At 44.5% G+C, this 17356-nt stretch overlaps 1 protein-coding gene across 9 annotated transcripts in view; it reads left to right on the plus strand.

Annotated features, from left to right (window-relative positions):
• DGKD (diacylglycerol kinase delta) overlaps nt 1-15400 on the plus strand; it is a 55258-nt gene extending 39858 nt beyond the window's left edge. For 7 of the 9 annotated variants that reach the window (XM_042820397.1, XM_042820392.1, XM_042820391.1 and 4 more), the window contains 12 exons: nt 828-938; nt 1914-2010; nt 2779-2886; nt 3725-3838; nt 4185-4319; nt 6946-7097; nt 7841-7952; nt 8116-8208; nt 8576-8695; nt 9019-9136; nt 10384-10514; nt 11628-15400. In XM_042820397.1, coding sequence (XP_042676331.1) covers nt 828-938; nt 1914-2010; nt 2779-2886; nt 3725-3838; nt 4185-4319; nt 6946-7097; nt 7841-7952; nt 8116-8208; nt 8576-8695; nt 9019-9136; nt 10384-10514; nt 11628-11717 — 1381 coding nt within the window. In that variant the 3' untranslated portion in view covers nt 11718-15400. Of the gene's footprint in view, nt 1-827; nt 939-1913; nt 2011-2778; nt 2887-3724; nt 3839-4184; nt 4320-6945; nt 7098-7840; nt 7953-8115; nt 8209-8575; nt 8696-9018; nt 9454-10383; nt 10515-11627 lie in introns of those variants that run through there. The other 2 variants (XR_006169121.1, XM_042820390.1) reach the window with 2 other exon arrangements.
• The last annotated feature ends 1956 nt before the right edge of the window (nt 15401-17356 follow it).

The following is a 17356-nucleotide window of genomic DNA, read 5'->3' on the forward strand; positions in this document are numbered from 1 at the left end:
AACGGACTGCAGCAACTCAGAGTTATGTAGATGAAATCATATGCTGGTGCCAGTGAAGGTCTTCTTATGTAGTTACTGTACATGCAGTGACATGTGAGACTCACAGTGGAAGACTTTAGGTTTTAGGTGAGAGAGTGAAATCCAAATCAGTTTTTTCCCAGCACTCAGAGATTACTTTCAATGAGCAGGCAGGAAGTTGTGTGGCAGTCAGCACCATGGAGGTCAAAAAAGCTTGTGGACAGGGCACAGTAGGGCAAACAGGTAGCAAATGTGATGTGAACTCTTTCTCAAATCGTTTCTGCTGAATTATTTAACAGAAAAATTCAGTTAATGCATATTTAATGTGGTTGATTTTTTTTCCTCGTGGGATTCAGTGTCCCTGCAATTAGGTTACTTCTGACTTTATTTGTCAGGCTGTAGTTAACACCTAATATATACATACTTTAGCAACTAGCATTGCAAATGTTTTGTGTGCCTTTTTCTCAATTCCAGTGACCAGGCATGTAGCTTTTTATAACTCAAATGTAGACTTTGGAGTATGTTTTTGGTGGCGAGGGGAGAATTCCCTCACAAATCTTGTGGCTGTGAAGTACTCAAGTCAGAGGCTGCAGACTGGGGACCTCTGCTCAGTTGCCCATTTTGTGCTTTTAAGTTTTAGGCACTTTCCAGCACTGCTCATCTGGCATGTTGGCATATAACCTTCTTGTTCTCCCCCTTTTTATACAAGGGAATTATTAGATGGACAAGTGGGACATGTGAGATGTATCCCACATGACATATAGACTTAGGAGTGAGAGTTTGGGGGTTTTATTTTTCTTATTTGACAGTGAATGTTACACAGAGAAGTGTGTGATGAATAACTACTTTGGGATTGGACTGGATGCAAAAATTTCTTTGGACTTCAACAACAAACGTGACGAGCACCCAGAGAAATGCAGGTGGGTTTGATATTGACTGACTTCTAGTGCCAGAAGTGGCTGAAATCAGTTTATGTTCTCATATGTGCTTTTGAAGCTAGTTGTCTGGAAATATGCTGAACAGATACATCATCAGTCTCATCTGTGTGATCTTCTATTTTGAAGGTTAGGAAGAAGGCTTGAAATCATGATGGAGGAGATGATTCTCCTAATTTATTACTGATTCATTATGCTGTTGTGGATCTTTGAGTAGCTACATCAGTGTGGCTACAGTGCTTTGGTTCTGTTTACTTTGTAAGCTCACACACAGGTTTTTCTCCTGGACTTACTGTTTAGCTCAGATAAGAATACATCTCAGCTTTGAGTGCTACTGACGCTGAATTTGGCCTTCATACTAAATTAATATAAACAACCACTGTATCAGTTGCAGGCTTTGACCCTTTAAGTACCTGAGCAATACCTGGGCAGGAAGATGATTTGTATAGCATGGGGTTGGTACATTTTCTTGACATGAGCTAATGTTGCAAAATACTGTTCATGTCCTGGTGTAAGAGACTGACCCCTTCTGTGCCATGGGAATCTCTTTTTGTGTCTGGTAATATATGTTGTCAGTTATCCCAAGTTTCTGCATCACTGGAACAGGCTGCCCAGGGAGGTGGGGGAGTCTCCTGCTCTGGAGATGTTCAAGACCTGCCTGGATGCCTTCCTGTGCGACCTGCTGTAGGAAACCTGCTTTGGCAGGGGGGTTGGACTTGATGATCTCTGGAGGTCCCTTCCAACCCCTACAATTCTGTGATTCTATGACACTTTTTTTCAAGGTGAATATTTTCTTAATGCAAGTGATGGTAATTTTGAGTGTTTGACCCTTTTAGAAGCAAAGTTCATTAGTATTTTAGTGTGTAGGAGGTGCCATTTCAAACTGTGTGGATGCTTTTGCCTCTGAGTGAAAAAGTGAATGCCACTCCTGACCCTTTCTCTTTTGTTTTGTTCCCTTAGAAGTCGTACTAAAAACATGATGTGGTATGGAGTATTGGGGACCAAGGAGCTGCTACACAGAACGTATAAAAACCTGGAGCAGAAAGTGTTGCTGGAGGTGAGGAATTAGCATGTCCTTCTGGTGCTAAAGCTGGAATACCTAATTGCATCTTCTTCTTCAGATCCTTTGATTTTTGGATTTTTGGCATGGTGATTCTTGCTGACTAGGATGTTTCCCTTGCCTGCTCGATGCCATGTACTTGCTGTATCTTTGTGGCAGCTGGAAGTGGTTTTTTCCTAGCTCTGGAAAATAACTTGTATTCTCAGCCCATTCTAAGAAGCGTCATCATGTTGGAAAGCAGTAGCCATCCCCAGCTCCATGTTAAGCATGGGTGGGATTGTTAGATGCGATGTCTCATGTGAAGACAGCATTTTAGATGGTGTGAAGGAGAGCTTTTGATTTAACTATGCTTATAAGGCAGATCAAACAAGAAAAATAATTATTGCTGTATTGCCCACCCGCAGCATAAATGACTGTAACAGGGAGAATCTCATCTCAGCAGACTGATTGGTTGTTCAGAAGTTTTATTCCCCTTTCTGGAATAGACTAAGAGGCTCTGCCAACCCTCTCAGGTGTTCCTTTTGCCTGTCTGGGGTAAAGAAGCAACAGTCTCTTTCTACAGCCTACCTCTGCCAAAGGAGAGGTGGTTTGTGAAACAGGAATGAATGTGTTCTTTTACTCTGTTAGATGGAAGAATAAGCTGAAGAAACCTGAATTAATTTACTGCTTAGCTGTTCCATACAGGCTGTTCTTAGAATATATGCTGTGGCAAAAGAGGTTCTTTACTGCTGTGCTGAGAGTAACGATGCCTTCTTTTCTGTGCAGTGTGATGGGAGGCCAATCCCTTTGCCCAGCCTCCAGGGAATTGCTGTACTCAACATTCCCAGCTATGCAGGAGGCACCAATTTCTGGGGTGGAACCAAGGAAGATGATGTGAGTATTCTCTTAAGATATCTCAGGAAATATTTGAAATTGATGTTGCTTCTGGAGTCATGGCTCCAGGACAGAGCTGAGAACAGAGCTTTGAAGAAGAGGACAAGGAGCATGTCTGCCTGTATTTCTTTTGTGAGTTGGCTACAATACTGAAAAGTCAACATTCAGCAGCTTTGCACCCAAGCAAATTTGTAGTGATTCAGAAAGTAACCAGATGCTGTCCTGAGCACTTCACTTCCAAGAAGTGTGCAAAATTTTACTAAGAAGGTGGTGAAACAATGAAACAGGTTGCCCAGAGAAGCTGTGGGTGCCTCATCCCTGGAGGTGTTCGTGACCAGGCTGGGTGCTGCCCTGGGCAGCCTGATCTAGTGAGGGGAAACCCTTCCCATGGCAGAGTTTGGAAATGGATGGGCTTGAAGGTCGCTTACAGAATGACTTGGGTTGAGATTTAATGAAATTGACCTTCTGCCTTCAGTCTGCATGAGAAGTGAAGCCCCTTGAAGGCAAAGGGAGCTGGATCCAGTCAGAAACATTGTATTATTTGAAATGAAAGAAGTGCTTATTCTCGTAAGAATAATTATTCCCTTATAGATACAGTCTTTGTGTTACAATTATGCTTTTACTGCCATTGGAAGCACAGTGGAAACATTGAGACTCTTTTTAATCTTTTTGGTATCACTGCAAATCTTCACCTTCTGTCCTCCTTGTTGGTTCTGTGCAGATTAAATAGTACAACTGAAAAACTAAGCCCTAACTCTGTACCAACAGGGAAAAAAAGGAAAATCTCTCTAACAAAGCTGTATGTCAAATGAATTCTCCCTCCCTTGTGTTTGACCAGACATTTACAGCCCCCTCCTTCGATGACAAGATTTTGGAGGTGGTAGCCGTGTTTGGTAGCATGCAGATGGCAGTGTCACGAGTGATAAACCTACAGCATCATCGGATTGCACAGGTATCAGCTGCTTTTATAAGCTCTTCTTGCCATCTCCACCTCCAGCCAAGTGATGTTTTTGCCAGTTTCATTCTGTAGAGCCTTCCTTCCTGTTCTCTCTTGCCCATGAAAAAAGACCCGCTGGGGTTGAGAAGGTACATATCCAGGGGCAGTGTGGATATGGAGTTTTATTCTGGTGTTTGTTGTGAGAGGAATTAGATGGGCATTTCTAAATACAGATGGTCCAAAGGTAGAGCAAATAATGTCTGTGTGATCTAGCAGAAGCAAAGCTACTGTACCTAAGGAGGTGTTTTGGAATGAGTGTTGTGGAAAAGCAGTGTTTCTGTATTGCAATCATTTCTTGCAGTGTCGAACTGTGAAGATAGCCATCTTGGGAGAAGAGGGAGTTCCTGTCCAAGTGGATGGAGAAGCCTGGATCCAGCCTCCAGGTTACATCTGGATTGTTCATAAGAACAGGGCACAGACCCTGACCCGAGACAGGGTAAGAGCTGCCTTGGATGCATTGTACAGCGCACTCACCTGTTCTGATGTCACATGTTCCTGCAGTGTGTCAGTGGCCACACATGAAAGCTTATCTTGGTGGATGCAAGTAGTAAAACTTTCTGGAAAGAATATGATTGAGCTTGCATTCACTACCTGGGGAATCGTATAGGTAAAGCTTTGGCAAGTTTATTTTGCATCATTTTTCTAGGTGCCCTGTGACACAAGATTTCTTAACATGCTGTTTGTCCCACAGGATTCCTGACCAGCTGAGTGCTAGACTAGCCAGTACACTGGCTAGATTCAACTGTTCAATATTTTGATTTCTCATTATTGTTCAGTATGTGACTTAAACCTCCTTTGCCAAGAAAAGTGTGTCTCATGCCTGGTTCAGCAGCATGTGTCCATCTAATTTCTTAAGTTTTAAATATACCTAATGAGTACTAGCACGTAAGGAAAGTCTTCTTGTTATTTTAAAGTATTACTAAATGGTGGGAAGCTAAGGGAGAAGATAAAGGAATTGCTATAGTGAGATAGTTCTGTAATCATCCATTGATAAGCAGTTTTGTTGGCAGAAGTTCTTAATAGCTACCAGCATAGCATGCTTTGAGAGCAAACTGAAGTCCTCTGCAAAGGACACACCTGTTGAAAAACAGGAAAAGAGAGAACAACTAAGAACAGAAAAAAAGGGAAAGCAGCCTGATACAGACCAGAGACATTCCCTGTCAAGAAGTTGCAAGTATGATAGTGTGAAAAGAAAGGAAGGTAGGCCTGCAAGGTCCCTGTCGTGGTAGGACAGGGAAATACCCAACCCCCCCTTTAGCTGGGAGGGAGCAGTGGATATTGGCAGATGTTAGGGTGGAAGAGACAGAAATATGTGCACAGAGTTCCCTGGGGGGATGGAGAGCTTCTACAATGTCTCATTTTTGAGAGGAAGAGTAAGATAGAATAGAATCAAGTGGAACAGGATTCCTGCTGAAAAGATGGGAGAGGGAAAGGGAAAGGCAGCCTATATGTGGGTCCTAGTGGGAAAGGAGAAGGAAGCACAAAAGGCAGATGGGACACACGTGTCCCTAGAGTGTGCTGTGTGTATTGGCCTAGCTGAAGTTATTGTTGTGCCACCCCACTTCTCCCTGCCTGCAAATCACGTTCTGCAGGTATGGAGTTGCCAGTGATCAACAAGCTTCAGTATTGCAGAGCAACATTCAACTCTTACATTGACCACGGGCTTATCCTTATTTCTCCTGCTGTCCTTGTGATTGTCACTGCACATCCTTCCCTTCACGGCACAGAATCAGTCTGTCCTGTGAAGTAGATGAGGTGGGGTCCTGTTTTTGAGTGTGCAACATCATACCTCTGGTAGCATTTTTCAAATATGGTATGTTGGGGATGTTTAGTTTCTTCTGCACTGAAGTTGGAAAAACTCACATTACCTCATGGCCTTATTTAAACCACTGAAGAGACATCATCAAGACTGAGATCAGCAGATAGCTTCTACAGAGCTGACAAAGCTGGTTTTTATCTTGTGTGAGAAGCAGCAGGGGAAGGCAGTGCTTTACCTCAGGACTTCATAGGTATTTGCAAATGCAGGAAAATGATGTGTCCCCAGGGCAATTGTGTTCTGTTAGACACTGGATCTTCTGCTCCATCCATCTCCTCCCTCCCTAGGCCCCTGACCTAGTTTGTGCTCATCTCACTTGAATTTCCAGGCCAGGATCCATGACTACCATTTTCTTTTCCTCTACCCATTAAACTCATTCTCCTTTTCTTTTCTGGCTCCACAAGTTTCTGGTTTTTTTTTCCCCTGTGAATGGTGTGCACCCCATGCTTGTTACCCCCTCTTCTCTGAATTCTTCCTATTTTAGTCATCCCCTTCATGGTCCCTTCCCTTGTCTGACCTTCCCTGTTCTGATTTCATGTGCTCCCTGATCCATCTCTCCTTGCCAGGAGATTCTATGCGTCAGTTCTTGTTCTCGCTGTATCCAGTTTAGATCCTGCATTGGATCTGTTTTGCTTCTGCTCCCTCAGCACTAGCTGATGGCAGCAGAAATATTGGTAAGGCTGCAAGCAGGACAGGCCCTAGCTCTGTGTTCAGCTGCTAGTCCTGCCCTTGCTGCAGAAGTTCAGTTTACTTCCAGATAAGGAAAAGTCTTGAACATTTTCAATTTTCAGCTCTGAGATGTAACTCGAAGAGAGATGTGCGATAATTCTGCTGCTCCCTCCTTCCCCCAAAGCTTGTAATTTGTCCAACTTCATGGATTTTTGCTGAATAACAGAAGACACTGTCTTGGGGACACGTGTCAAAAGTCAGATTCCTGCTGCAAAGTGTAGAGGCAGTATAGATACTCAAAGCAAAGACACTGGGGAATTGGGGTCTGGCACGCAGAAGTGAACTAACAATTTACTAAAGTAAGACTTAAATAGAAACTAAGCCAAGGCGAGGGAGTGACATGGAAAATTTCAGCTCAAACTGCTAAAGTTAGCAAAGTTACCAACAGCTGAACAGCAGAAGTTGACTATACTAAACATGCATGTATTACAGACATTGGCCACTTAAAACCCTCGTGTTTCATAAGAGATTTATCTTACAGTATCTTATAGTTTGCTTGCTGTGGCCTTTTTTTTAGGCATTTGAGAGCACCCTGAAGTCCTGGGAGGACAAACAGAAGTGTGAGTTGTCCCGACCGTCCTCTTTCTCTCTGCAACCAGAAATCATGTCTGAAGAAGAATCCACCCAGATCAACCAGTTTGGTCAAACTGCAGGTGCTCTGATCCACAGGTGAGGCTCAATTTGCTTTTGGTGAATAAAGCTGTTCTCTGGTGCCTGATGTTCTTGTCCTACGTTTCTGTTCTCTTTTATCTTCTACCATGCTAATCCCTGTTGCCGGGAGTTGCGTTTTCATTATGCACTATCCCAGCTGCACAAGGACTGAAGTTGAATAGATTTTCTCAAGTCACTCTGAATAAAGTATGTTACTTTTATGAGCAAAAAGGGATCACTGAATTTTGAAACAACCCAATGGCTTTGATTGTCAGCGGCTGTTACCAGAAGTGAAACAAAGTCCTCTCTAGGAGCTCCTGTGGCAAGTTGGTTTCGTGTAGCCCTGATGCCCAGCCTCAGGAAGATGTCACTTTATACTCATCCATTACTCAGATATTCTGCCCCTTGGTCTGGGCTTTTGAGGGAAAATGCCCAGAGTCATACCAAGGAAATGTCAATTAAACTGCTGTGTGCGCAGCTGCCTTTTAAATCACTGCAGTCACATTAAAATATCTTGGTTGCATTTCAGACTGATTTCAACTCATGAACAGAATTGAATGTGTTGTCTGGAGTTGTGCATGTGAAATCTGCCTTGCTTTGCCTTTACATGCTCACCACAGAGGGGAGAACAGCCCTACTTTGTCAGAGAAGACTGTGCCTCTCTGTACCTGTTAGTCTGATTTGTATTAAAAGAGATACTGGGTCAGAAAAGATCTCTTGCTTTGAGCATATGCTGATGCAATCTGTAATTCTCTCTTTAGCATTCGGGAAATAGCCCAATCCTATCAGGACATGGAACAGGAGCTTGCCCATGCTGTCAATGCCAGCTCCAAGTCAATGGACAAAGTCTACGCTAAATCCAAGTCTACAGAGGTACTTCACTCCTTGGCATCTTTCTTTTGGTTCTTGTTCTGTCGCACTTGGTATCCCTTTCTGATTGACCAAAAGTAGGCCTTGCTTCTCTAAGGCTTCTTCCTTTTGACTGCTCAGACCTCTACATTTCCAGGCTTAATTGCATGTGAATTGTTTCCTACAGGGTCTGAACTGCAGCCTTGTTGTAGAGATGGTGAATAATGTCAAAGCCCTGCATAATGAGACGGAGCTACTGCTGGCAGGCAAGATGGCACTGGTAAGAAGCACAGAACAGGAGTGAAGCGGCCTCTCACTTCCTCTCCTCTCCTGCTATGGCCTTGGCAGAAACACAGTATTGGTCGTGGTCATCTTTGTCTTTGTAGCAAGTCAATTAAAATGTGGTCATACAGGAATTGGAATGGTGTTGCTGGATAGATACGATGAGTGGTCAGGCTAGTTTGCTCAGTTTGGAGCTCAGAAAAGATGCAAATCATTAACTGGGCAGTGTCTGAGTGGGGTGGCTGCTGTGCATGTCCTTCTGAAATGAGGAACTGCCCTGTCAGCTAGGAATTTCAAGGCAAGGACATGACTGTATGTTCCACTGTATGGCTTTTAACTCTACTTTGCTTCTATTTCTGATCCAGCAATTAGATCCTCCCCAAAAGGAGCAGCTCCAAGCAGCCCTGGCAGACATGGACCTCCAGTTGAGGAAACTGGCATACATCCCTTGGCTGTGGCAGCTTATGGAGCCCTGTGATGAGGAGGTGAGGAGGACCACAGCTGTATTTTCTTAGCTGTTTTTCACTACTTGGTTGTGTTTGACTTCCTGTGAATATATGACTGATGTGAGAAAAAATTATTAAGAAGGAAAGTTGACTCCCTAAGACTAAGGAGAGTAATTTCCTGCTAATGTCCCTAGACTGACTTGGGATCAGCTTTCTCCATTTCCTTCCCTGCCTTGGTGAGAATGAGTTGAGAACTTTTTTCCTCTTTTGCGAGGTCATTGACCTAAGTTTGACAGTTCTTGTTTTTGCTCTGTTCCAGTGAACTTACGTGTGTTTCCCTCATTCTCTCTCTGTTCCTATAGAATCAGATGCTGGATTATTCTAAACGCAGCCGCAGCGGCAAATTCCGGCTAGTGACCAAGTTTAAAAAAGAGAAGAATAACAAAAATAAGGAAACGCATAGTAGCATGGGATTGCCGGGTACCAAGTCTGCTCATGTGTTGTCTCTCCCTTTGCCATACCAGTGTGGTCACAATACTTCACGTTCTCTCTCTGCTTCTTCTCATGTTTTCTCTCTCTTCTGTTTCACTTGCCTCTGCCTTTTCTTGGAAGGGAATCTTTCTGACATGGCAGAGTAGTTTGTTGCTGTGTTCTGAGTCATGATCCCTCAGTACTAAGCAGATATTTCTGAGCTGAAACAGGAGGTGCCCTCTGAAGAGTTCTGCCTACATCTGGCCATTTTCTGGGATATTTTTAAGGAGCTCAGTGAAGAGAATTTGAGGATTCTGGCATTTTAGGTACCAAAACGACTGTGGGGCCCAAGTCCGCATAACTCCAGTCTTTTCACTACTGATTCTCTGTGATACGGTTAATGATGTGACTCACTTTCAAGACTTTAATCAGGTTTCATGTCTAAATGGCTGGGAATCAGCATCACCAGCTGCACCCTGACCTTTAATCCTACTGGTCAGTAGATGAATGCTGGCCATGAATCAACAAAATGTTAATCAGAACACTTTCTCTCCAATTGGGCTACTTGATTTTTGGTTTATATGCTACTTATGAAGACCTCCTCCTAAAATTCAGAAGTACTATCTGTTCTGTGGGTTCCTGGGTCCTTTCCTCTGTCATGGAATTGTGGGTACAGTCTCCTGTCTAGCATGCTGGTGCTCATTCATTGCCTCTCAGAACCTGGGAATGTTTTTCTTCTCTTACTTAGAGGCTGTGTAAGAAGGTGTAAGACCAAGCTTTTCCTCACACTTTAGGTAGTGGGGTTGCTGTTTTGTTTACTGAACACAAGCATTCGTACACAGAAGCAATACATAATAGCAAGCTAGCTCATGCTTGATTCTTGATATTATTTTATGACCATTTTGCAAGCACAGGGATATCAGTGAATTTACTCTTAAGCATGGGGATAAATTAAAAAAAAAAAAAAGAAGAAGAAAAAAAGGATATTCAGTGCTGTATCAAAACAAACATCCACCTTGTCCTGCCTTTACTGCACCTATAGCCTCTACTTAAGAGAAGAACTCTGATCTTACTCTGCCCTGCCTCCTGTGTTTGAGGCTGTAGGTTGTGCTGCGGATTCTCTCCCTCCCTTTGTTCTGAGGCTGTGATGTACTGCTTGCTGTCCTCTGGCACTGAGTGCTGATGGTGTCCTCACTTCTCACTTTCTTCTGGGATTCTGGGTACTCAATGCACTCCTGCTTTTCCATCTCTAACAGTTCACCTCTGGGGAACGGAGGAGGTTGCGGCTTGGCTTGAGCATCTCAGTCTTTGTGAGTATAAGGATATCTTCATCCGGCATGACATCCGGGGCTCTGAGCTCCTGCACCTCGAACGGAGGGACCTCAAGGTACTTTCATGATTGGCTCACCAGAAATAGCCAGCTCCATCTGCATGACCTTCTGTGCTGAATGTGCTTGGAAACGGTCTGCCCTCTGGTTACTCCGTGTGTCTTGGCAAGATGAATGGCTTCATTGCAGCCTCGTTTGATTGCCTTGCCGTTTCGGATCATCTGATACTGAATAGCAGAGGGGTAGGAGGGCAAGCTGAGAGACCAGCTGTGTAACTCTCCACAGCTTCCTGGAGATGGAAAACAGTCCAGCACACAGATTGCAAAAAGCATTCTGGAGAGGTTAAGTTTTCAACTTCTCAGCTGCTGAACCATCTTTGCAGAATATATTTTGATTGGGAAAACTTGGGTCTTGTGTTATAGTCACTGGACAAATAGGTCATTGCACTTCCTTAAAAAGAAGAGTACTGCTAGATGGAGAGAACCTCCTGGACATAGTACTTAGTAAGGATATTGCACAGCTTTTCTTCTCGTTGAGACATGCTTTCACCACAGAGGAAGATTGAAAGTGGTGGTTCTTTGCATGTATGAAATAACTTTGTCATCATTCTGGTGTCTTGCATGTGGCAGAAATATATTCTGACCTACAGTAGTGGCATGGCATTAGTTGAGCGACCTTTAGATCTTCGTTTGTGCTTTTACCAGCTTTCTGTTCCAGGTTTGGCCCTGATTTGTGTAGCTGATCCCTCTGCATGCCATCCAGCTACAGCTGTGCTTTGTTGAGTAGTGCCCAAGTGCTCACACATTTTTTGGTGTAACCATTCATCCCTTGGTTCTTTCTGCATGTGTTTGGCTACCAGTTTAGGTGCTTGAGATCTGTGTGGCTTTCTTTTCTCAGGCTTTGGCTTTTAGTAGTCAGAACAATTTGCATTTCTGGCTAATGGCCTGCTAATGGTTGTTTCTCTCCATTGCTCTGTGACTGCTCATTACCCTGTTGTGCTCTGATAGCTTTTTGAAGCCTGGTTTGAGGTTCTGTGTGCAACCATCAGGTTTGTAACCTTTCTGGTTGGTTTCCTCCTCTCTGTAACTGGCTGACTAGTTTCTAACTGCTGCTTGGTGCCCTGGTATCTTTCCCCCTTTTCTCCACAGGTAAGCTTTTCTCTTGTCTTTCAGGACCTGGGTGTGACCAAAGTGGGTCACATGAAGAGGATACTGCACGGGATCAAGGAGCTGAGCCGGAGTACTCCTGCCAGCGAGGTTTAGCCTCTGTTTTCACAGCCTGTGTCTACCATTCCCCCTAACTGCACAGCAGTCACCTCACAGAGCAGATGTGCTCCCAACTGTCTCCACTGAACAGCCAAGTTGCAACTGTTCAGAGCTCATATCAACCAAGCATGGTGCTACCTTTCTTTCCTGTGGGGTACAGCTGCATCCAGTCAAGAGGCACCTTACCTGCATTCAGGCAGAGCCTCCTGGGAGAGAACTTGATTTCTGTTGGAAGAACTGTGTCCTCCAGTGTGGGAAGTTCTGGTTCCAGTGACAGTGACAGTGCAGGACTCCTGAGAATTGCAACATAGCTACCTTTACTGGATAATTTCATCACAGTACAGTTATTCAGGGCAAAAGATACATTGGCCAGTCTTAGTTCAGAAGCATCTGACAGTCTTTTTGAACTGAAAACTTGCCTGCTCATTTGTGTGTCATATCTGTAGCTTAGAACATTTAAGTGGAACAAAGCCTTGTCCTTGTCTTACTGATCCCTTTTTAACACACCTGTAGTTGCATGTGATTTGTGTCAGAAATTCCAAGCCAGTGCAGACCTCTCCTTGCTGATGAATACCTGGTGATCCTCACTCACGTATCCCTCGCAACTAACAATGCACGTGGTTAGAGCAGCTGCACCAGTGTGTGGTCTGCTGCTGGGCCTGGCTCTCTGCTCTCAGCCAGTCGAATGGTACAACGTTGAGGTTTTCAGGCATCACAAACAAGTGTTTGGAAGTTACTGATGCTAAGAAAAGACAGTTCTCCAGAGCTGAAAGATTACGAGAAATCAGCTCTGACTGCATTCGTCTTCAGGAGACAGATGAAAGGGAGAAGAACACCATCTAGCTGTTTGGGCCGTGCAAGAAGTGTAATGGAATGAAGTGAGATGTGGAACAAATTCCTCCACTTCAGTTTGGGGAACAGCATGACTGGCAGCAGCCAGGAGTGTCTTGCTGTCCGTTTGATGCCACTGTGATGGCTGCAGACAGCAAAGCTCTTGCTTTACTTCTACTTGTATTTGCAGAAGAATGTCACAAAAGACACAGTCTATCTGTAGATTGGCCATTTTCCCATCTGTCTTGGTGGAAAAGCTGCTAGAACCTTGCTTCTTTCTCTTGCTGCCTTGCTCCTTCACTCCAAGTTGGATACCAAAAGATTAGGGTGGCTCAGTCCTCCTGGGTTGTTTCCCCATGGGAGCAATCATGCTATCAAACATCAGGGCTCATGCAAGAGCTTTGAGAGAAAGGTGAGCAGAAAAGCATCGTAATGAAAACTGGAATATGCTGGTATGTAGCCTTTGGTATCACCAACAGTGGAGTATGGAAAAATCAGTGCCTCTAAATCAGAGTTCCTAGATGGCCTTCAAACTCCCCTGTACTGCCAGACCCCACTTGGGTGACTTACAGCCCAGAGACCAGCATGCGCAATCGTATTGCCGTGTTCATCACTGCAGAGCAAATTTGGGAACATTCAGTGCTATAAAGCTGGAGAGACAGCAGGAATTTTCAATTACATTGTAATTTTGTATGTAATTATTTTTTTTTTCTAAATTATTACAGTGCAGCACTTGTCTGCTTTTGGCTGCAGACAGTAAAATGTTCACATTCACAGTGGCAAAAGAAAAAAATAATTTCCTGAGGACATTTATTTCCATTATTATTGCTGAGCATTTATTTTGTCAACTTCACATCAGCTGTGTAATCCTACAGCAGTCGGTCAAGTTATTTTATGTCAAGACTTGTCTGTTTCAAAAGGTTGCAGGCTGATTTCATGCTGGGCAAACTCCACTGCAACCTTTAGGACGTCGCCAAAAGTAGTTCCTACTCTCCCTACGTTTTTTTAGTTCATTCATTCACCCACATCTCCCTCAGCCTGGTGAGCTGGCAGGGTTTGCTCATGACAAGCTGGAAGACATGCCTGAATAAGCTAGCAAAAATTCTGGTATAGGGACCAAGAAAAGAATAGGTCCAGCTTTCCCCTAACTGCGTTCTTCCTATCTGTACATCAGCAGTTGCTTTACTGGCCGTATTTTTTCCTTATCAGTACAAAAATCTGTCACCTGGCAATGTGTGTGGCAGGGAAGTCTGCAAAGGAGAGCCCAGCAGGGAGCACAAGGCAGGTCTTGGCTCTGGAGCTGGGCTGAGATCTGTGTTTGCTCCTTTGGACAGCAATGGAGACGTGAAGTTTCTCCTGGGAACCTCATATTTATGAACAGGTAGGGCTCCTCTCCACTCTTCCTGCTGAGAGTAACAAGGGAAAGCAAAGAGCTTTGCATGTGGGCATGTTCCTTACTTAGTGCTGTGCCTGAAGAGGCATCCTACCATCTGCCCTGGTGGTGATTCCTGCAGAGATGAATCTTCCTTTCTTTTTCATTCATAGTCTGTCTTGTGGATCGGTTCAAATGCTTTTTGTGCAGGTGCACCTTTATCAGAGCATTCATAGCCAGTCTGTCCCTGCCTGTTATTGAGGGCAAGGAGGGGGTTCTACCTTCTTTTAAGAGCTAGAAAATGGGATCTATATTCAACCTGAGTGCCTTTAAATATTAAGGTTTCTGCCTAACAGAAGGGTTGTAGCTCTCTACATCTCACTGAGAACAGTGCTGATTTCTGCTGTAGAGATGTGAGCAGATGAGGACAATATGTCCAATGTCAGTGAGAGCTTATCTGCAAAGCAGGGAGCTGGGCTGAATTCGGGCCACGTTCATCCAAGTTCTTCTGCTGTCCCATCATTTCTGTAGTAGGAGAGAAACTCGGGAAATACAGGCAGTAAAAAAATCTGCTTCACCAAATAGAGACTCTCCTGCAGTCTCAGGTAAAAAAACACCAGCTTGAGAGAAGCTAAAGCAGTACATACCACATCTCTGTTCAGTCTCCTAAGAAATGCTACTGTTGTGCAAGCCTTGTGCCACCTGCTGGTTATCAGCCCCCAGTGCTGGCAGTGAGTGGGAAGGAGCTGAGCAGTGCCCACAGCAAGCTGGAAGAGCTGTCAGCCCGGTATCTCATGTTCTGGCCCCAGAAATTCACCCTCTGTGGCAAATTCTGGGGATTTGGCATAGCCCTGTGTTATGATGGTGTGGCTCAGTGGGGTTGCAGAGGACACCAGAGGGAGGCTCAGCTCATGAACCAGCTCCTGCTCGGACCCTGCCGAGGGCTCTTAGTCTTCCAGGTTATCTGGTGGGAGCTTTTCCTGCTGGGAGCACCTTGGAATGATTCCGTGCCGTGTTGTATGGAGAGCTCCATTCCTTGCTTTATAGTATTTCCATTTGTGCATACTGTCTCTGTGATTGAAAAAGACTGTTTACAAAACATTTTGTATCTTCAGCTGCGCGTACTGTAAAAAGGAAAGGATGGAAACGGATGTTTTTCTACACCTGTCAGCAGTGACTGCATGTCTGTGTCATCATCCAGCAACCGCTGTTCCTCAGGGGTCTCCCCGCCGTTCTGTGATCCTGTCGGAAGCATAGGGAAGCACATGAATCCCTGTACAGTCTTGGGAAGAAGGTTTTGTGCCTTAAGAGTGGGACCTGCTTCCCTCCTATTTATTGTGTTAATTTATACAGTGATTATCACGGAAATGTCTCTTGTATTATTGTTTTGTTGGGTTTTTTTTTTTGTACGTAGTTTACTGTTTGTTGTAAATAAGTTTTTTCTTGTATATAAAGTAAACATGTTTCTGAGCTTCCAGTAAAGATTCTGCTACTGATTTCATTGTGTGAGAAGGCTGTGGTGCCCACCTGGTGGGAGCAGCTAATAAACGTCTGTGCTGTGACAAATGGCTTCATCCTGAATTGCATTGGGAACGCAGAGCTGTTCCCTGGAGAGGGGTGAAATGGTAAACACTGCTCATTGCTGATCACTTTCGTATTGGTTTAATTGCTGCGAGGCAGAAAACATCGTGCAGATATTTGTTGTTGGCTTTCTGTGCAGTGAGCAAAAGAAGAGGGGTTTGAATGCTGGTTCTGCTGCTGCTCAGCTGTCTGCAAAACCAAACCAGGAGGGGAAGGCGCCCTGAGACAAAGCCCTGTGTCTGAATGCTGGTTATTCTGTCCCCTTTTGTGCTGTCAGGAGTGAGCAGTGGGGATGCCCACGTGCTGGTAGGCATCAGATCTGTGCAGCGTGACCACACTGCTGTCGTTGTGCAGTAAGAGATGGGCTGATGCTCTGCTCTGCTCACTGTGCTTTCAGTTCATTGCAACACACCCAGTAACAAGTGAGAAAACAATTGCAAAGATCAGGCAGAAATTGATTTCTCGTGAAGTACAGAAATGCACTGCCACAAAATGATGCCAGTAGGCTTGAAACTAAAGGATTTGGGGGTGTTTGGGTGGGCAGTCCATGTATCACACTGCAGTGAGCATTGCCTTCAATCTGTATGGATTGGTGTGTTTGTAAGGTGCTGCCAACAAAGTGTCAGCAGATTGCTTTTAATCTGAGAGGGTGGTCACAGTTCCATGATAGTTTTGAAGGCAGATGGAAAGTAGTTTATGATTGCATTTCCTCCGTGGAAATAAAAGGCCTCTGTGCTTGCTAGTTAAAGGGAAGGATTTATTTTGTTTGAAAAGAATCTTGTTTGAAGATGGGAGGAGCATTACAAGAAAGGTCATAGTGATGGTATATACTGTTCCAATATGAAAATGGTAAAATTGATCTTTAAAATGCCAGCTATCTCAGGAATAGAGAGAAATAAAATGACTGTCTTTGCTCACACGTGCACAGTGGACTGGAGTGTGCAGCTCTGCACTGAGCATCACAGAAACATGCAAAGAAAGGGCAGAGAGACAGAAGGGGTGGTCGCTCCTGTGATGCAAGTTGTTCATTCTGGTCCTTTTGGTCTCTCCAAAGAGGAGGAAGCTCTTGGCCCCGCTCAGGTGTCATTGCTGTGCTGTCAGGCCTGCTGCTCAGTGCTGCTGGCCCTTGGTTTAATTACAGCCATCAGACAGAGCTTGGGAAGGTTGGCAGCGGGTTGTGTGCTCTAAAAGTGCCAATAAGATTTCTATTTTAAAATATTTTCTCCTGCTTTTTTCTCTTCTTGCTCTACGTGTTTTGGGTTGGGATTGCTGACATTTGTTCTTCTGCTCCCCCTGACTGGGCAGCATGGAAGCAAGCAGGTTCCAAAGCAGCCCTGTCCTTCCTTACCTGTAGAGCACCTTCAGGGCCATCAGGAACATTCCTCATTTGTCTCTTGTGTGTGAGTGTTGGGGATGAACAGCTGTGCCCCACTACTGGGCTGTGGGCAAGCTGTGGTGTTTCTGATATGCACAGAGTGAGGAGGTAATGGAAATTAGGGTTTAAAATACCCCATCATTGTCTGGAACTTCTCTCCGGAGAGCTGCAGCATGAGCTGGCTTACCAGTGACCCTTCAGGCACTGAGTCGTAGTGTCTGCACAGGAGAGGAGCAGATGGGAGGCATTCAGCCTCTTGTCCTGTGTGAGCAGGCTGCCAGAGCTGCTCAGGAATTACATCCTTTCTGAATACCGGTGTCAGATAAAAACAAAACAACAAAAAGGTTCTTAGCATCTGACACATCACTTCTCAATGTTTTATGTGGACAGTTGGTGTGCTTGTCCTGAATTCCCAACAGTTACAAATCTTGCAAACAGAAATGTGTTCAAAACATGCAAGTTATGCATGTAAAGCAC

Source organism: Centrocercus urophasianus, unplaced genomic scaffold (assembly GCF_019232065.1).
Source record: "Centrocercus urophasianus isolate 14NV4802_14NV808 unplaced genomic scaffold, USGS_Curo_1.0 seq_19, whole genome shotgun sequence".
Lineage (NCBI taxonomy): Eukaryota > Metazoa > Chordata > Aves > Galliformes > Phasianidae > Centrocercus > Centrocercus urophasianus.